General features: G+C 39.7%; 1 protein-coding gene across 3 annotated transcripts in view; it reads right to left on the bottom strand.

Moving 5' to 3' along the window:
* PLEKHA2 (pleckstrin homology domain containing A2) overlaps positions 1-21,697 on the bottom strand; it is a 129,600-nt gene that overhangs the window by 31,512 nt on the left and 76,391 nt on the right. For all 3 annotated transcript variants that reach the window (XM_043989429.1, XM_043989427.1, XM_043989428.1), the window contains exons 3-5: positions 10,715-10,771; positions 3,778-3,826; positions 959-1,056 (exon numbers count right to left, since the gene is read on the bottom strand). In XM_043989429.1, coding sequence (XP_043845364.1) covers positions 959-1,056; positions 3,778-3,826; positions 10,715-10,771 — 204 coding nt within the window. The remainder of the gene's footprint in view (positions 1-958; positions 1,057-3,777; positions 3,827-10,714; positions 10,772-21,697) is intronic.

The following is a 21,697-nucleotide window of genomic DNA, read 5'->3' as shown; positions in this document are numbered from 1 at the left end:
CAACCCTGAGGGAAAGCTACCAAAGGATATTGTGGTATCCTTTTAATTGGTCTAGTCTCTCCCCACTCCAATTCATCCTTTACTCAGCTGTCAAAGTGACTGAACGAAACCATGTTACTTTCCTATTTGACAAACACCAATGGCTCTCTATTACCTGCTGGATCAAATATAAAGCCTGTCCATAACTTGTTGTTTGAATGTTGTTTCCCAGTTAGAAAGTGAGTTCTCTGGGTTGGATTTTGCCTCTCTTTGTACATCTAGCACCTACATGTTACCTGCCACATAAGTGCTGAATAACTGTCAAAGGCTGCCCCTGCAATCAGGTCTTCCTTTCTCCAAGCCTAACTTTTCTCCTTGGCCAGGCTACCTCATCTTCTGATCCTATATAGGTCTGAAAATATTTTCTTGGAGAAGTCTTCTACATGTCGACAGAGGAAGATGGCACGAACCCTAGAGCAGTCACTCATCAAGGTTCAGTGATTCTTCTAGAGGAAGCACCTTTAAACCACAAACTGTCTTTGTTGCTCTCTCAACTTCTCTCCTACCCTTTTCCCATGAGCTTTAATCTTCACTTTTCGATATAAGTAAAGCCCTTTGTAATCCATAAAGTGATCTATAAATGTTGACTGCTACTATTAATGTTACCACACTTTGAGCCTGAGTTACCCCAGAAATTACCCAAAATGTGACTTCCTTCCTAGGAATACTGAAGTGATCCTACCACAGAGGGGGACTCTCCATGAACTTCCCCCTGGCCCTAGTTGAATTTCAGACTCTCAGTTCAATTTGTGGTCAATCAGTCATAGTACAAAAATAGGTGGCTGGGAAGTAAGAGGATAGCAGGTCAATTGGGAAAGCCCCAATCCTTGTCCAAAGTTCTTTCCTGTATCAGTTGGCCCCTGGGCTGGAACAAAGGTTCTTTTGCTTACACCAAAGATGGGAAAGGAACCATACGTACTGTGATCTTGCTGGCTTGGTTCAGTGCCTCTACCCAATCCTTCAGGTCTTTCTGGTCATTGGCTTGCAGAAAATAACGCTGAGAAAGGGCATTGATGACTGCGGACAGGTAGGCAACAAGACAGAAAGAAAATAAATCAGTATTCAGGCAACAAACAGAGGCCTCAATGAACATCCCATCTTTGAGATGAGGTTGCACGGGTTCCATAATGCAGACTGGGCAAACATCCATGATGTCAGGCCACACCGAAGAGTGTTCAGGGAAGAAAAGGCCATTACTCCTCCTCCCTCTGCTTTAAAAATAGATCTTACTTCACTGGGAAAATGCCTACTACTCCACTTCCCAATATTCTGATCTTCATCTATGAAGACAATCAATAAGACACACCCTAGGATTCCTTTTCCAAGAATAGTAATGGATTGATGATGATATATCCCCTTTCTCATAACCAGTATCCCTTATTATCAGTGGCATATTGACAAAGGGTGGTTAAAATGTAATCATTGTGAAATAAAGTCCAAATCTAAGCCACGATACTGGGCTTAGAAGTCAAATGCTTTAAATGACTGAGTGACCCAGGTCTCTTTTGGATCAATAACTTATTTATGAGTTCCCCATGTTTGTTGTTTAGCTAGACTGTCTACAGAATCCAAGGAGTTACTTACCAATATTTTTTGAGTTAAGCAATGAAGAAAAAGTCTGAATAACAAATATAGGATTTTGTTATAAAATAAATGTTGGTGCCTTTTGTTTTGACATAATAATTTCTAGAAATGAGACACTCTGTCTTCCCCACACCCCACAATTTATCAAAACTGAACCCTCTTCGAGAGCAAAGAAAAAATGAAGTAAAAGCATTCAAGGCAGTCATTACATCTGACTATGTATGTTGCATTCTGCTCCAGTAGTGCTTTGCCTCTCTGCTAAGAAGAATGAAGCATACTTCTTAGTTTGTTCTCTGGGACCACTACCAATTTTTTAGTGCCTCAGATTCCTGTTTCCTCTTAATGGCTTTTTTTCAGTAGTAATTGTGCATATTCTGTACTGGATTTTAAAATATTGCGGGGGCACAAAGAGGCTAATTTATTTCCTTTATAACACTTTAATGGTCTGTGATTCCTTCACTATGGGTAAACCCTCCTCTGCTAATATAGACTTCGATCCCTCCATCCTCAGTAAACCTGGTGGCCAATCTGCTGGTGATGAGACTCTAAACTTAGTGAGAATGGTCTTCAGATGACAATCTGGCCCCTATTGAAAGCTTTTTCAATTTGGTAGGTCAAGCTGGAGTTTACAGCACCCTGGTATAACAATCATGAACCTCCCTTCCACAGTGAAGCATCCATTTTAGTCAGGCTTATGTGAATGTGAATTAGAAAATCCCATGGGATAGACACATAATCCAGAGTCACAAGAAAAACAGACAGCACCCAGCTGCTGGTTTTGTGTACCAATCACAGGTTTAAAGTAGGAAGTGACTTGAGAAATTATCCAGTCCAAGTCTCTCCTTTTGTTTTTGTTTTTGTTTTTTGTTTCAAACCCCTTCTTTTGCAGATTAAAAAAACCCAAAAACCTGAGATCTGGTGAGTTTAGTGACTTACTGTCACCCAAGTAGTAAGTAGAAGAATCAGGATTCCAACACAAATCCTGTTGCTAAATCCAGAAACTTTTCTCTCCACTGTTCTATGCTGGCTTCTCCTTATCACCTGTTACTGTGCTATTCACATGGTGAGCTCCTAATATACCATGCTAGTATTGGTTGATAACTAATTGCTGGGACCTCCTTTGGAGTTGGCTAGATTGATAACCATCAATTAACAACAATAGCCTCCAACTTGCTAACAAAGAGGTCTTACAACATGAAGATCCCTTGGAAATCTGATGTTTCATATTAAGGGACCTGGAAACATACATACATACACATATATAATAGCTGTTCAGTTGTTTCAGTAGTGTCTGGCTCTTCGTAAATCTGTGTGGGGTTTTCATGGCAAAGATCCTAGAATGGTTTGCCATTTTCTTCTCCAGTGTATTTTGCAGTTAAGAAACTGAGGCAGACAGGGTTAAGTGACTTGCCCAGGGTCACACAGTTAGTAAGTGTATGAGACCACATTTGAACTCAAGTCTTCCTGACTCCAGGCTCAGTGCTCTATCTACCTCATCACTTACCTGCTCCATATGTGTGTACTATTGATATAATATTATATATAAGAGAGATATTTTATTTCTAATCTTCTGGGGTCAGGAGGACTCTTCTCTATCAATGTAACTCTTCTCTGGTCCGTATGGCTAGAGTAATTCTTCCTGGGAGGAGATATTCAAATTCTGCCACCAACCTTAGTTGTATGTCCACAGTTGAGTCACAATGTATCTCAAGCCTCAGATAATACTTGTAGTTCCTCACTCACAGGGTTGTTACAAGGCTCAAATGAGATAATGTTCTTTTTGTAAAGCACTTAGCTAACTTGTAAATGTCAGTGATTGGGAGCATTATCTCTTAAGACTCAAGAGATCCTGCTGGGACTTCAGTCATACACACACACACTCAATGAACTCAGAAACATGAGCAACCTCTGTCACTCACTAACTCTGTGACTTTAGACTGATCACTGCCTGTCTCTGAGCTTCCAGTTCCACACAGTAAAACGAATGATCTGGACTACATAATTTTGAAAGTGCCTTTCAGTTTGTACAGTCTATGATGATTCCACAGACACACTCAAGTCTGACTTGCCATATGGTCATAGGACTGTTATTATGCAGGAAGCAATTGTGAGGACCAACAAGAATCCCTTTCCCCAGGGCAGTATACTACTTACCAAAGCAAAATGGAGTTTTTGGTTTCTGTTTTGGAGTGGCTATATTCACCTAAAAACAATGACAGTGATACTTATACATTCATACATGAGAGATATACATGAATATCATATAATATATACGTATGCATTATATATTTATCTATCTATCTATATCTATATATATATATATAACAGAGAGAGGCAGAGAATGAGACAAAAAGACAGAGACAGAGAGAGATGTACATCTATCAGTCTCTTGAAAAAGTTTTCAAAAGCTCCGAGACCCACCAACATTGTGGCCCCTAACATCTGTATTGGCTGCATCCACACTTACTAATATGTGAATCTCACACATTTCAGGTTCAAATATAACCAAAGAAAGAAGAAAACAACCCAAAATCATTGTTCTTCCCCTCCCTACCCAAATAGATGGCTGCTCTTGATATGGGTCCTGACCAAGCATTTGTAGCTTTTTTTAAAAAGTAGTCACGTTCTATGTTAACATCAGGATATCCCTATCACATTTCACAGCTCTGTGTGCACAGGCAGTAGCTGAGATCCTTCTAGCTAAAAAAGAAAACTAGTCAGGGTCTGAGGGCTCCTTGCTATGACACATGCAAACCCTGAAGGCTTCAATGACCAGGGCTTACATTCAATTGCCAGTCTTCTCATTTTTTTTTTCTCAGCCAAAGGCATTCACTCACTTATTCTTCCCCACACTCCCTGTTTGGCTGCATCCTATGGCTGATTCCATCCCTAAAGAGCTTATGGCTTGGAATGTAAGTTCTTGGAGTGTAGGTATCATTTCACCTTTGTGCTTGTATGCCCAGCACCCCGCACGGTGCTGAACAAGCACATAATAAATGGCGAGCATTATGGCAAAGACAACTTTCTGTCTCAAGGTCAAGTTCATCTATTATCATCCCATTGTCTGCCTTTGACTTCTAAGTTGATAGCATGTTCCTTTATCTTGTCTCCCTTCTGTCTGGCTCTCTGACTCTCTACTTCACCCTGACAGCATGTTTGGTTTTCTCATCTGTAAGATGGAAATGATCATATTCTCACTACCTGCCTTCTAGGATTATTATAAGGCTGAAAACATAACTGAGGTGTGAACTATCCATAGTCTTATAATTTTTTCCTTGCCTAGCTGAAATTCTTAGCAACCTTCTTGACCCAATGGACTATCCCCTTATGTTACAGGGCATAGTGGAAAGAGACCTGCATTGGAAACCAAGAGAATTTGGTTCAGTTTTAAACCTCAGCTTTGCTACTTGTTATCTGTGTAATCTTGGGTAAGTCATTTCCTCAGTCCAGGATTCAGTTTTCTTCTATGTAAAATGAAGCTGGGCTGGACTAGTTGCCTTTAAGGTACCAACTAAGCCTATTCTTTAATGGTATTCTCATTTTCCACCTGCCTAGTAGGTCATCCCCAGTGGCTTGTGACTACTGCATGTTGCTTGATTACCACCCTACATCCCCATCCTTGGCTCTCCAAGTCCAGGCCAAATGTTCTCATCTTCATTTTCTGTGGCTCTTTACCATACTAATATGAGATTGAGACTAGTGCATATTGTCAATGGAAAGATCTCAGGACCTGACCTCTAATATATTAGTTTATGCTATCTGCTTGCCTCTCACCATGCAGCATCCATCTCTGTCCCTAGAAACTACCATCTTCATGGTGCTCTGAAAGCAAATTTGAATTTCTTAGGCTGTCCAATTAGTTAGTCAAGATGCAGCATAAGATTTGACCAGAATGCAACTTATGGGGAATCACCAGAGAGCAGGTGTCAAATACATATTTCATAGGTCACATACAACTCACAACCCTCCCGAGTGCATCCTGAACCAGATTAAAATGTAATTAGAAATATTTAACAAAATACATACAGCTGCTCTTTACGTGGTAGCAAGGAATTGGAAGTTGAGGGGGTGTCCATCAATTGGGGAATGGCTGGACAAGTTGTGGTATATGAATACAATGGAATACTATTGTACTGTAAGAAATGATGAGCAGGAAGAGTTCAGAGAAACCTGGAGGGTCTTACGTGAGCTGATGATGAGTGAGATGAGCAGAACCAGAAGAACATTGTACACAGTATCATCAACATTGAGTGTTGACCTACTGTGATGGACTATATTCTTCTCACCAATGCAATGGTACAGAAGAGTTCCAGGGAACTCATGATAGAAGAGGATCTCCAAATCCAAGAAAAAAAAAAAGAAAGAAAGAACTGTGGAGTATAGATGCTGATTGAACCATATTATTTCTTTGGTTTTGGGTGCTGTTGGTTTTTTTTTCTATTTTGAGGTTTTGCATCATTGCTCTGATTCTTTCTCTTGTAACAGGATTAATGCAGAAATAGGATTAATGTTATTATGTGTATATATATATATATGTGTGTGTATATATATCTATATGTATAGATATAACCTATATCAGATATAGATATAACCTATATCAGATTACCTGCTGTCTAGGGGAGGGGGGAGGGAGGGGAGGGAGGGAGAAAAATCTGAAATTGTAAAGCATGTATAAACAAAAGTTGAGAACTATCTTTACATGTAACGGAAAAAATAAAATACCTCATACATTAAAAAAAATACATACAAATTCAATAAAACAGAGATAACAGTAATATGTGGTTTTCTAAGTCAATATGCAGCCTACTGGGATCGTTATGGTATGTGGTTATGTGGCCCCCTAAATCTATTTGAGTTCGACACACTGCAATAGAGGACTGATACTTTCAGTCAGGAACATGGTCATCTTCACAAGCAACAGTAGTTGTATCTGTCAGGTCACCCTAGAAGGGCACCTACCAATGGAGGAGGGGGAAAGGGGGGAAATGGGTGGGGTTCCCCTACAGTATGAAATAGAAAAGGCCACTCCATGGCTAAGCAGGCTCTCTAAAGCTCACTCATATCTGATGGAAACCCAGACCACATGAAGGAATGAATTTATCTATGCATGTTGCTGCAAGAGCTGACTCCTCTCAGTTGGTCCTTGGCCGGAAGTAGAACTAGGATTGCTACAGAAGAGACAGCACCACCCTGATATCTGTGATAAGGCCATGGAATCTTTGTGCATAGGCATTCTGGTCCCAGCTTTGTCACAGTTAATTTGACTGACTCCACCACACAGAACCAGCCTTAAAAGCAGATAAAGTATTGAATCATAGACAGTCACACCTGGGGAAGGAATGAATCTGAGAGATCCTCTAACCCAATCTGAGATGAGAATACAGGGACCTAAGGAGGGAAAGCGATTTCTCTGAAGTCACACAGCCATCGATGGGGGATTCTCAGCTCAGTGCTCGTGCAACTATGCCAAGCTGCTTCCTGGAGGTCACCCATATGATGATTTGGACGGCTCTGGGCAGGCCACAGGCCTCAAAATAAATATCTCCCTTACTGCTCTCCCCATGCCTTCCTGTAAGAAATGTCTTCCAAAGTTAAAGATGGAGTAATACTTTAACCATTAAGTATCAGCTAAGTCTTTGAGGGGTGGGAATGAAAATAGGAATTGGTTAACAGTTAACAGAAGCCAAGGTACTCACTGAAATGAGCCTTGGGACAGATCTATAAAGGGAGGCAGAGAAAACAGAGGCAAGGGGAAGGAGGCATTATAAGGATAACAAAGACAGATTTCCATTATTCAGATAGACCACTAGATTTGGACTCAGGAGAACTATGTCCTTGTTCAAAATCTGGTCCTATGTGACCTTGGGCAAGTCCATTCCTTTCTCTGAACCCAGTTTCTTTATTTAAAAAAAAACGGAGGGGGAAGGGGAGGGGGCCGTATTTTTATTTAATCTCTAAGGTTCCTAGTAGCTTTAATATTTTGTGAGGGTGTGAGAGCACTTTGAAAATTGCCCTTCTGCCAGGGGTGTCAGGGGGTGATCATGGTCAAATCATTTAACTTTGATTTGGTAGGGGGCAGGGCAGGGCAGTGGGGGTTAAGTGACTTGCCCAGGGTCACACAGCTAGTAAGTGTCAAATGTCTGAGGCTGGATTTGAACTCAGGTTCTCCTGAATCCAGGACTGGTTCTTTATCCACTGCGCCACCTAGCTGCCCCCCTTTGATTTCTTTTTATGTCATACTAATTAGACGCCTGATGAAGGAGCAGGGCCTGCAAACATGGTCACAGCTATGTTGAATCTAGATAGGCCAGGCTGGGGGCACTTACTTACACTTGACACTTACTAGCTGTGTGACCCTGAGCAAGTCACTTAACCCTCATTGCCCCACAAAAAGAAAAAGAAAAAAAAAAGAATATAGGCCAGGTTATCATGGCACCTCAATTTGCTACGACTCTGTCAAGAGAGGGGAGCACCTTATTTCTTTTTTTTTTTTTGGTGGGGCAATGGGGGTTAAGTGACTTGCCCAGGGTCACACAGCTAGTAAGTGTCAAGTGTCTGAGGCCGGATTTGAACTCAGTTACTCCTGAATCCAGGGCCGGTGCTTTATCCACTGCGCCACCTAGCCGCCCCTGGGAGTACCTTATTTCTGAAACATCCCAGAATCCTGGACCCAACAACAGTTGTTCCCATTCCCTCTATCCGGGGCTCACTCGTTGCTGTTGTTCAGTCATTTCAGTCGTGTCTGACTCTTTGTGACTGACCCCATTTGGGATTTTCTTGGCAAAGATACTGGAATGGTTTGTCATTTGCTTCTCTAAATCATTTTACAGATCAGGAAACTGGGGCAAACAGGATTAAGTGACCTGCCCAGGGTCACACAGCTAGTAAGTGAGGCCAGATTTGAACTCATGAAGATAAATGTTCCTGATTCCAGGCCCAACACTTTATCCACTGTGCCACTTAAGGGCTTATATACTTAAGGACATTTTCTGGGACCCAGAGAAGCAAAAGTTGTAGGGTTTTTTGCTCTTTAGGGGATAGGGGCTTGCACTGTAGCACTCACCCTACCCTGAAGTTCCCATTCAGTGCCAAAGAGTCAACATCACCAAAATGGAGACTTAAAGGATCAGTGATTTAGCAAAATGGAACACTGGCTCTAGAGTTGAGAAGACCTGGGTTCAAATCCTACCTCTGCCACTTACTTCTTGAATGACCTTAGGCAAGTAATTGTATCTCCCCATGTCTTGTTTTTTTCAGCTATAAAAATGAGGAGGTTGGACTTCTGAGATCCTTTCAAAGATCAGTTTTAAATCCTGGGATCCAGGGCAGCTAGATGGTGCAGTGGATAGAGCACCGGCCCTGGAGTCAGGAGTACCTGAGTTCAAATCCGGCCTCAGACACTTAACACTTATTAGCTGTGTGACCCTCGGCAAGTCACTTAACCCCAATTGCCTCACTTAAAAAAAAAAAAAAAGAATTTAAATCCTGGGATCCTAAACTTTTCTCCTCCTCTAAGCCTCAATGATTTGGTCACTGATCATGACTCATCAGAGTTTTATGCCTCCCCTCAAGCCCTCAAGTAATGCTTGTGGCGTTTGGAAAGATCCCATGGGAAGAATGTCCTTGTCCTATGCTCACAACACCCTTCCCTTTAAATGCACCCACAGTGCATGGGGGAGGGAGGTCAGGGGTAGTAGGTGGAGGGCCTGAGGAGCGTCTGTTCACTCTGTGGCTGGCCACAAGAGCCACCATTCTAACCACAAGGGGATACATGCTGCAATTGGCATTTTGGTCTCCCCTCCCCTGAGCTCATTATCTCTTCCCTCTAATCTGTATCTCTCTCAGACATTACCCTGAAACTTCCTTTTCTGACTTTCTACTCAGCTCCAATCACTTAGCTCCTTGATTTCTGTCTACCTATATAGCTCACGGTTGGTCTAGCACTGATAGAAGTCCCTGTGGACCCATTTGTTCTTCTCTCTCTGTCCATGTCTGTCTGCTTTCTCTCTTAACTCAGCTCTCTTTTTCCAGACCAGCTGAGACCAAGAACTGGTTTCAGCTCTGAACATAAAAGCTGACATATTCATTACAGGAATGACTAAGTGTCCTGAGCCAAGCCTCAGTCCCTGAGAGTGGGCTAGAGCACTGAGTCCTCTGGGCGAGTTGGAGGGGGTGGTTTGAGGACTTCCAGAGTCCCTTGCATCATGTCAAGAGCTGCTCAGTTCCTCCTCAAGTACACAGAGTTCCTTTTTCTGGGTAGGTGATGAATTCCCCTAGCAAGGCTGTTCAGCATAGGTGCTTACCATAGGGTAGGGCCCCTTAGAGATGCTTCACTCATTTAAGCTCATCAGCACTAAAGAGATACTGCTATTCAGCTCTCTGGATGAACTGGATTGGGTGACCAATCTGCCTGCCCACCTCTAACATCAGTTCTGTAGGTACTATGTCTTTTCTAATACCTAGGGTGCCGCAACTTGCTCTCCACAGCTGTGCGTACTTCAAGTGATTTGTCAAATGCCTGCAAAAGTCCAGTTGTTGGGATGTGGTCAGGCTTCAGTTTTAATTTGCTTTTTAAGAAAGTTTTCTTTTTTCCTTCCCTTTTTTATTTCAATAAAATATCGCCCCTCCTCATATATTCAGTCTTTTGGAAGAGCTAGGATCTAGACCAGATTAACAAGACAAATATTAGGAAAGGGAACTTCCACCATCAACTTCAATCCAGACATTCCACAGCCCAAAATGGAGCTAAGGCCAAGAGAGAGAATCTCCTAAAACAAGCTCAGGCTAAAGTCTGGTCAGAGACAGAATGGAACTAAAAAGTAAAAAGCTGATCTTTGTCAGGGTTGCCCATCAAAAAACTTGCTAAATTAAACTCAGGTCTGTGCATCTATCCTTTTGTCACCAGCAAAATGCCATCACCACATCTGACCATTCAGAGGAAGGAGAACATCTGCTACCCACTCTTTCTCATTCCCCAAACTCTGCCCCTCTCAGAGGACTCAGTGCATCAGAGTCATAGAATTTTTGACCAAATTTAGATCTCAAAACCTACTTAGAGGGCATGCATTCCCAAAGCTCCAGAATACGTTACCTTGGAGATGTAGGTCAATGGCAAAGATCCAACAGCTCCTGCTCCAATTGCCAGGTTCTGAAAGAGAGTATTAGGGAGGGTTTAGGGTTGGTTTGTTTGAAGAAGGGGTAGTATGGTGTTTCAGAAAGAAGTCTTAAGTTGTAGCTCCCTCCAAACTTTGAACAGTCACCTAATTGCAGTCCTCTGTCAAACCCCTAGTCACTGTCCTAAGTTTTTCCCAAAAAAGGGAGTGGGAGAGAAAGGGAAGAATATTAGATTTGAAGTCAGAGAAGCTGTGCTTAAATTCCAGCTGGGCTGCTTTACTACCCTATATTTGTGACTTTGGACAAGTCACTTCTCTCCCTACTGAGGGCCTCAATATCTTCTATCAGTGGTACATAATTGGAGCCAGGAGAGTTGGAGGTTAAGTATTTCCCAAAATTTGTCAACATAGGTGTATTTCAACTTTTTTTCCTTTATTTTATTTTAAAATTTTTTAAAAGTGATAAACATTTTTATTTGTAGTTTTGGGTTATAATTTTTATCCCTCCTTTCCTCCCTGAAGTGGTAAGCTACCATATATAGGTTATATATATACAATTATGTAAACATTACCATATTAGTAATTTCATATATGAAAACTTGAATAAAAGAAAAAATGAAAGAAAGTGAAAAATAGCATGCTTCAATCTGTGTTCTATCAATATCAGTTCTTTCTTTGGAGGTGGATAGTATGTTTCATAGATAGTCCTATGGGATTGTCTTGGACCATTGTATTGTTGAGAATAGTTAAGTCTTTCACAGTTCATCAAACAATATTGCTGTCTCTGTGTACAATGTTCTCTTGGTTCTGCTCTCTTCACTATACATCAATTCATACAAGTCTTTCTAGGCCTTTCTAAAATCATCCTGCTTGTCACTTCTTATAGCACAATAATATTCCATCACCATCATATACCACAGCTCGTTTAGCCATTCCCGAATTGATGGGCATTCCTAAAGTTTCCAATTCTTAGCCACTAGAAAAATAGCTGCTATAAATATTTTTGTATAAATAGGTATTTCTCTTTTGGGGGATGTCTTTGAGATATAAAACTAGCAGTGGTATTGCTGGATCAAAGGGATCACAGTTCTATAGCTCTTTGGGCATAGTTCTAAATTGCTCTCCAGAATGGTTGGATCTTTTCAGAACTCCACCAAGAGTGGATTAGCATCCTAGCTTTCCCACATCCCCTCCAACATCCAATATTTTCAGTTTTTGTTATATCTGCCAGGTGTATTTCAACTTAAATAAAACCTTTTAGGAAAATATAAACAGAATTACTTATTCAATCTACAATGTAGTATAGTAGAAAGACCTGAAGTCAGAACATGATCTTATAAATATTGGCTGGGCAACATTTGGCAAGTCACTTAAATTTTCAATACATGTGTTATCTCATTTGATTCTCACAAAAATCCTTAGGTAGGTGCTATTATTATCCTCATTTTTTTTTTGGTTTTTTTGCAGGGCAATGGGGGTTAAGTGACTTGCCCAGGGTCACACAGCTAGTAAGTGTCAAGTGTCTGAGGCCAGATTTGAACTCAGGAACTCCTGAATCCAGGACCGGTGTTTTATCCACTGTGCCACCTAGCTGCCCCTTATTATCCTCATTTAACAGATGAGGAAACTGAGGTTGAGAGAAGTTAAGGTAAGCTGCCTCAGGTCACAGAGCTGGCAAGTGTCTGAGTGGGGATTTGAACTCAGGTCTTCCTGACCCCAAGTCCAATACTAGCCACTATATTACCCACCTACCTCTGTAGGTTAGGGGTAAGAGCATTCCTTAAATCCTACTTCATAATTCATAACAAAGACCATGGACCCTAATTTAGACTGGGAAGAAAGTCGTTCATGCTATTCTAGCACCAAGGATTACAGTTCTGTTGACATCTCTTGTATGTTGTACAGCAGACTAAAGAGACCTGGATTATGCTCCCAACTCTTACCACTGACTGTGGGACCTTGGTCAAGCCTCTTAACCGCTGTGGGCCTTAGTCTTCTTATCTATAAAATGAAGGAGGCTAGATTTGAGGACACTATCATAGCTTTCATATCTAGCGTTCTATAATTCCATGCAACTGATATGATACATGCACAGAGAACATTTCTACATGAATTGTTATTGTACTTCACATGCTCATCTAAAGCAAAATCATTATGTATGCACAGTGTGCCTTGTAGCTGGATCAGAAGAGACCAGGAAAATCAGCTGAGTCTCCAGAGCCCTGAAGACAGAGTGGTATTTCCTGTTTTGTATTTTTTTTTTGCCAGAGGGCAAGGTAAGTATAAGCCTGGACTCAGGGCAGCTAGGTGGTACAGTGGATAGAGCACCAGCTCTGGATTTAGGGGGACCTGAGTTCAAATCCAGGCTTAGATACTTAACACTTACTAGCTGTGTGACCCTGGGCAAGTCACTTTACCCCAACTGCCTCACAAAAACAAAACAAAGTATAAGCCTAGACTCAACTATTACTGAGGTTGTTGACTGAAGATACCCTATTTGGGTCAACAAGATGAAGCAATGAGTCCCAGTGAAAGTAATTTGCCTAATGTCCTACAAGTAATTAAGAGGCAGAAAAAGGATTAGAATCCAAATCTCCTGATTATATCACACATTTAACCGCCAGCCCCCCCCCCCTTTAAAAGAATTATGGAGCAGCAGTTTCCATAGCTGAGATCATTGCAAACTACTGGCATTTACTTCAGTGATCCCCTACTTGGAGCCTTGTAGGGGACTAAAAGAATCTTTATGTAATAGCTTTATTTCTGAAAATATATATTGTAATTTAAATATCTGTAAATTTAATACTGGTTATTTAAAACAAAATTAGACTTCTTTTGTAAAGTGAAGAATTTCCTTAGAGAATTAAAATTTTTTCAGGGGTTAGGAGTGAAGAAAAGAGGACTTGTACCTATGATTTCACCCATGCAGGGAAATCCCAATTAGGCAACTCCTTCTTTCATTTCAGATCAACCCTTTCTCTATAATTTATACCTATAAGCTAAGCCTCAAAGAAAAACAAAACTTTTTTCACAAGGCCAATTGGAATTCCTAAAAGAAATGATGTGGGAGTTTAAATAATCAGTTTAAAAATGATATTATGATAGAAATGAGAGCAATAGAAGCAAAAAATTGATAAAGGAAAAAGAGCTATGGAAGAGAGACTTGGAAACAAAAGTAGTAGATTGGTACAAGAGATACAAAACCTTACCCACAAAACAAATTCCCTGAAAATTAAAGCAGAATAAACAGAAGCTAATAACTCCATAAGAAAGTAAGGAGTATTAAAACAAAGTCACAAAACTAAAAAAAAAATAAAGGAAAAGTATCAATTGACCTTGAAAACAACTCAAAAAAGAGATAATTTAATGATCACTCAGCTGCCTGAAAGACCTTAATCATCATATTTCAAGAAATCATGAAAGAAGCCTATCTGGATCTGTTAGAACGAGATAGCAAAGTAAAAATAGAAAGAATCCAACAGTCACCTCCTGAAAGAAACCTCCAAGTGAAAACCCCTAGGAATGTCATAGCTACAATTCACAGCTTCCAGGTCAAAGAAAAAAATATTGCACCCAAGCTCTTTTTGTGGTGGCAAAGAATTGGAAATTGAGGAGATGCCCATCAATTGAGGAATAGCTGGACAAGTTGTGGTACATGAATATAGTGAAATACTATTTTGCTATAAGAAATGATGAGCAGACAGATTCCAGAAAAACCTGGAAAGACTTATATGAACTGATGCTGAGTGAAATGAGCAGAACCAGGAGAACATTGTACACAGTAACAGCAACATTATGTGATGATCACCTCTGATGGACTTAGCTCTTCTCAGCAATACAAAGACAGAAGACAATTCCACAAGACTCATGATGGAAAATGTTCTCCACATCCAGAAAAAAGAACTATAGAGTCTGAATACTGAAACATACTATTTTCACTTTTTTTGTTGGGTTTTTTTTTTTGTTTCTTCTTCCTTGTGGTTTTTCCCTTTTATTCTGATTCTTCTTTCATAACATTACTAATGTGGAAATATATTTCACATGATTGTACATATATAACCTATCAGAATACTTGCTGTTTTGAGGATTGGGGAGGGAAGAAGAAAAATTTGGAACTTAAAATCTTTAAAAAACGAAATGTTGCGGGGCAGCTAAGTGGGGCAGTGGATAAAGCACCGGCCCTGGATTCAGGAGGACCTGAGTTCAAATCTGGCCTCAGACACTTGACACTTACTAGCTGTGTGACCCTGGGCAAGTCACTTAACTGTCATTGCTCCGCAAAACAAAAACAACAAAAACAAAAAATAAAAAAAGTTATCTTTACATGTAATTGGGGTAAAAAAAATGAAATACTATTAAGACCTAGCTATCCATCTATTCACACACACACACACACACACACACACACTCTCACACTCTGCACATAACCAGAAAGAAAAGAATAGAAGTACTGAGGAACCACAATCAGAAACACACAAGATTTTATCAGCTATCACTATAAAGGAGAGGAGAACATGAAGTAAAATATTCTAAAAGACAAAAAATATAGGTTTAAGGGGCAGTAGTCCTGGATTCAGGAGGACCTGAGTTTGAATCAAGCCTCAGACACTTATACTAGCTGTGTGACCCTGGGCAAGTCACTTAACCCTGATTATTTAACTATTCTCAGCAATACAATGGTCCAAGACAATCCCAACAGACTAATGATGAAGCATGCTATCCACCTCCAGAGAAGGAATTGATATTGATTGAACACAGACTGAAGCATGCTATTTTTCACTATCTTTTATTTCTTTCTTTTATTCAAGTTTTCTTATACAAAATGACTAATATGGTAATGTTTTACATAATTGCACATGTATAACCTATATATGATTGCTTACTGCGTCAGGGAGAGAGGGAAGGAGGATAAAATTTGGAACTCAAAAATTTAAATTAAAATGTTTATTAGTTTAAAAAAATAATGAAATGTTTGCATTCTAATGAATGGGGGAGCAGTGAGAATACAAGCATTCCTTGAGAATTGTAATGTCAAAAGGGTTTATAGAGGAAAAAAATGAAGGATGTGGGAATGATTTTTGTTAAGCTTTGAGGATCTTAAAATGAGAAAGGAAATGGGTATATGGGTGGGGGACCATATACTAGGGGAAGAATGAGAAGGGAAATTTATCTCATATAATCAGGGAGCACAATTAGAAGTCTATATCCAGTGCTTAGCCCAGAGTCTGGCACACAGAAGAAACTTAATAGATGTTTATTAATTTATTAATTAATTATACAAATGAAGGAGGGGAAGGAGGAGCCAGGGAGGGGGAAACTTTACTGTGAAATGATGCAGAGTGAAGTGAGTAGAACCCAGAGCACGATTAACACTTTAACATTGTAAAAATGAAGAATTTTGAAAGACTTAACTCTAAACAAAGCAGTAATCAAGTATGATCCTAAAGGCCTGATGATTTAGAATGCTGCCCACCTCCTGACAAAAAGGTGATAGACTAGATATACAGAATAAGACCTGTATTTTTGGGCAAGGCCAATGTGGAGATACGCATTGCTTGATTATGCATATTTGTTGAAGGGAGGGGAAGGGGTTTTTTTCTTTTTTTTTGCTTGGAGAGTGGGAGGTGGGAAGCTGAGAGGGTAGATGCTTGTTAATTGGGGGAAAAATAACATTTTTTTAAAAAAGAAAAGCAATTTGGCAGCATTTGGAGGATGAATTGGAGAGGGGAGAAGCTGGATATAGGAAGACTAATTATTGCACTATTCTAGGCAAGAGATGAAGAAGGCCTTAACTAGGCAGTGTGAGTTAAAAAAAAAAAAAAAGACATTTGAGAGTACCGTAGGTAGAATCTACAAGTCTTTCCAACATCCTCACAGTGGAGGATTACTTTAAGGTTGCAAAATGGTAGAATCCTTAATAAAATGAGGGAAATTAGATAAAGTTGGCAGATTGATAGGAGCGGAGTGGGAAGACAGTTCTGGTTTTGGAAATGTTGAATTTGAGATCCTTATTAGCTATCCAGGTAGATAGGAAGTGAGGCAACAGGGAAAGGTGCTCAGGAGACCAATGAGTCCTGGAGAAATAGACTTAGAAGTCATGCGAATAAAGGTGATACATGAATCCATGGGAGTTGATAACATCATTGGCAAAAGTATATAAACAGGGGACAACTAGGTGGTACAGTGGTTAGAGCACCAGCCCTGGATTTGGGAGGACCTGAGTTCAAATCCGGCCTCAGACACTTGACACTTACTAGCTGTGTGACCCTGGGCAAAAGTATATAAACAAAAGAGAGAGAGGGCTCAGATTGGGTAAGGGTATGCTGGTAAATGTTTGGGGGTGGAGGAAGAAGTATTAACTCCATAGGCAATACTTAAAATGTTTGAACAGGGAAATGCCATGGCTAGCTATATGTACATGGAAAATTATTCTGATGGTAACATGATGGATGAGGAGAAAAAAGTCTGCCAGGAGGCCAAGGCAAGAGCAGTGGGACTAGAATGCAGGGGGTTGAGTGTGAGAGATGTTAATGGAGACACAATTGATAGGACACACTAACAGGCTAGGAGATGTGAGAGAAAGGGAATTTAACACTAAAGTGAATAACATACAAAATAGGGTAAATGGTGGCACCACGGACAGAGATAGACATAGGAAGTTCATTTGAAGAACTAGGTTTTAACCAGGAAAACAGAAGACTCCGGGAGGTGTTGGGGGTCAGGGTGGGGGAAATGGAAGTGATAGCTGCCTTCGAGCATTTGAAAGGCTATCACATGAAAAAGCAATTTACTTGTTGTGTTTGGTTGCAAAGAGGAGAGAATCAGGAACAATGGACTCAAGTTGCAGAAGCGAAGATTTTGGCTTGATAAAAGATAAAACTTGTTAATAATCAGAACCATCTGAGAGTAGAAAGAGTGGGCTCAAGAGATTGTGGATTCACCATCTGTGGAGATCCTCAGTCAGGAAGAGGATGACCACTTCTCAGAGGTTTGGATGGGAGGAAGGTTCTACTTGGGTACAATTTGGAGAAGATGATCTGTAAAAGCCATTCCAATTCTAAGACTCTATAATTCTGCATACTGTCACCTCTATTTCTTTTTTTCTTTTTAGTGAGGCATTTGGGGTTAAGTGACTTGCCCAGGGTCACACAGCTAGTAAGTGTTAAGTGTCTGAGGCCGAATTTGAACTCAGGTACTCCTGACTCCAGGGCCGGTGCTCTATCCACTGCTCCACCTAGCTGCCCCACCTCTATTTCTTTTATAGAAAAGAGATAAATCATGAAATGATGGTGATAATAATATCAACTTAGATTTCTATAATGCCTTGAGGTTAACAAGCACTTTTACCTATATTAATAATATATTTACATACAATAAATTATTTACAATCATTATTTAATTAACTTGACAAATTAAATGATTCAATACATTAATGTATTTACATATGTTATCTTATTTGTTCTTCACATCAATCCTATAGGCAAGTATTAATGGTACCTGTGAGTAGCTAAATAATACTCTTGATATTATTATCCCTATTTTACGCTGAGTAATCAGAGATTCAAAACTTAAGTGATTTACTATGATGATAGTGTTTGAGGCAAAATTCAAACCCAAGTTTTACTAACTCCTAGTCTGGCATCTTTTCCACTTGGAACCTGAGAAGCCATCTAGTCCAATTCTCTTGGAAGGTGAAGGGGCAGAGCTAGAACCCAACTCAAGTACCCTGATTTATAACAACAATGTTCTTTCCACTGGCCCACAAAGCTCTCTTCTCCAAACTCATTTGATATTTTGGTCTATACGCAACAAACGAGTAGTTGACATCATATTGTCCATGTTGGGTATCACATCTGAATGATCTTCCACAGTAACAGGAAAATTAGGAAGAGAAGAGAGCTTTGGGAGGGAGAAGAAAGGAGATAATGAGTTCAGATTTGGACAGGCTGAGTTTTGGGTGTCTAAGACACATCCAGTTTGAGATATCCAATAGGCAGGTGGACATGTGAGACTAGAAGTCAAGAAAGAGGTTTGAGCTGGCCAAATAAATCTGAGAATCATCAGCATTGAGATGGTGATTGAATCTGTGGGAAATCATTAAGCAAAATAGTATAGGGGGGAGAAAAAGAGGGCCCAAGACAGTACTATGGGGGACACCCATAGTTAACCTGTAAGGCTTTGAATACCAAACAAAAGAGAATGAACTTTACTCAATAGGGCAATATCTGAACAGGGGAATTACTGTTCCTAAAATCTAGCAAGAGAAACAGAGGAATGGTCATATGGATAAAAGAAGAATCAGGAAAAAATAACTGTCATGAAAATTTAGAAGAAAATATCAAGAAGGCCACTGACAGTGTCAATGATTAATAGAATCATCAAGAAGGATGAGGACTGAGAAAAAGTCATATTTAGTGATTAAGAAATCACTGATATCAGGGCAGCCAGGTGGCACAGTGGATATAGCACTGGCCCTGGAGTCAGGAGAGCCTGAGTTCCAATCCAGCCTCAGACACTTGACACTTACTAGCTGTGTGACCCTGGGCAAATCACTTAACCCCAATTGCCTCACCAAAAAAAAAAAAAAAAAGTGAAGAAATCACTGATATTAATGTGCAGCTCTACTATCGATGCACTTGAGAGTCTATCTTCCCACAATTCCTCCATCATTGGCTATTGCCATCTTTTGTCATCTTTGCCAATTTACAGGCTATGAGATGAAACTTCAGGGCTGTTTTGATTTACATTTTTCTTATTATTAATGATTTGGAGCAGTCTTTCATATGGTTGTTAATAGTTTGCAATTCTCCTTTTGAGAACTGTTTGCTGAATAGTTTTTGAATACACACACGTCTATACACATACTCACACACACACACGCACACACACACACATATATAATATATATAAATTCAATATCTTGGACACCATAGTGTATCAATCTGTTAATTTTTTTTTATATATCTTGGATACCAAACTTTTAGAAAAGAAATTTGATATAAAGATTTTCCCCCCATTCAACAGCTTCCCATTTAATCCTAGGTGCCTTAATTTCTTTGTATAGCAGTTTTTTAGTTTTTATCTATTATCTTTTGTAAATGCTTCTAACCCTTGTTTGGTGTATTGTTGGTGGAGCTATGGATTAATACCAACATTTTGGAAAGCAACTTGGAATTATGAAAAGTCACTAAAATGTTTATATCCTTTGACCCAGAGATTTCATTACTGAACTCATACCTCAAGAAGGACATTGGTAGGAAGAAAGTTCTTATATACACCAAAAAATTTATGGTAGCACTTTTTATGATAGCAAAGAATTGGAAACAAAATAGATGCCCATTGATTGGAGGATGGCTAAACAAGATGTACTACATGAATGTAATGGAATATTACTGGGCTGTAAGAAATGACAAATGTAAAGAACACAAAGAAGCATGAAAAGATCTGCATGAATCAATGCAGAGAAAAATAAACAAAGCCAAGAAAACAACATATACAATCACTATAACAATGCATAAGGAAAAAACAATCACAAAAAAATCAAGTGGGTGTTGCAAAATTGCAAACAAGTGTCCCTCTAAAGAAGAGATATGAAAAGACCCCCTCACACTATTCCTCGGCAGAGGTGGAAAGTCCATGAGTGTGGTACATTGCAGATATTTCCAGACTTTTTCAAAGTATTAATAAATTAAACTTATTTCTTCTTCTTCTTTTTTGGTCTTAAAAAAACAACAGGTAGCTAAGAGGTACTAGTTAGAGTGCTAGAGCTAGAGTTGAGAAAACCTAAATTCAAATCTAACCTCAGACATTTACTAAGCTATGTGACACTGGACAAGTCACTCGACCTCTGTTTACTTCAGTTTTCTCAACTGTCAAATAGGGATAATAATAGTTTTTGTGAAGATTAAATAATATAATATTTATAGGGGGCAGCTAGGTGGTGCAGTGGAGAAAGCACTGGCCCTGAATTCAGGAGGACCTGAGTTCAAATCCGACCTCAGACAATTAACACTTACTAGCTGTGTGACCCTAGGCAAGTCACTTAACCCTCATTGCCCTGCCCCCCCCCCCAAAAGATAATATTTGTAAAAAGTACTTAGCACAGTGCCTGGTACATACTAATGCTTAATAATGCTTATTTTTTTCTAATATTTGTTATATGGGATAGTTCTCTGTAAAGAGGAGGGAACAGGATACTGGGAAAGATGGCTAAAAAAGACATTGATAAAGAAAAGTTTTTAACAATGAGAATGTTGGAGAGAAAAGTTTTATTTGAATAATGAGGTCAGAAGCTGGACTGCAGAGTTTTAAGCAGAGAATGAGAGTAAAACTATGGTGGACTTTGGGTACAGAATGAGTCATCTCTTGTCAAAAATGGTGACCAATGTGCTTATGTATTTTGCTTAACTATTTCTTTGGTAAGATGTAGTGATTTAGTTGGGAAGGTAATTGGGAAATGACAGACTTGAGAATAAAAGATCAACAAAACTTTTTTAAAAATAAGAAGAGGGGCAGCTAGGTGGCGCAGTGGATAAAGCACCGGCCCTGGATTCAGGAGGACCTGAGTTCAAATATGACCTCTGACACTTATTAGTTGTGTGACCCTGGGCAAGTCACTTAACCTCCATTGCCCCCCCCAAAAAAATAATAAAATAAGAAGAGAATGAGAGGAAAGGAAGTGGAGGCACCTATTACAGATAGCCTTCTCAAAGAGCTTAGGCCTATAACTTGGAAGAAGAATTTTGTCATTGTTGTTATCATTTTCAGTGATGTCTGACTCTTAATGATCCAATTTGAGATTTTCTTAGCAAAGATATTGGAATGGTTTGTCATTTCCTTCTCCAGATCATTTTATGGATGAGGAAACTGAGGCAAACAGACTGAAATGACTTACCCAGAGCCATACAGCCAGTAACTCTCTGAGGCTAGATTTGAACTCAGAAAGATGAGTCTTCCTGACT

The sequence above is a fragment of the Dromiciops gliroides genome, chromosome 2 (genome assembly GCF_019393635.1).
Source record: "Dromiciops gliroides isolate mDroGli1 chromosome 2, mDroGli1.pri, whole genome shotgun sequence".
Taxonomy (NCBI): Eukaryota; Metazoa; Chordata; class Mammalia; order Microbiotheria; family Microbiotheriidae; genus Dromiciops; species Dromiciops gliroides.
The sequence above is the reverse complement of the archived record's forward strand: the minus strand, read 5'-3'. Positions and strand labels throughout refer to the sequence as shown.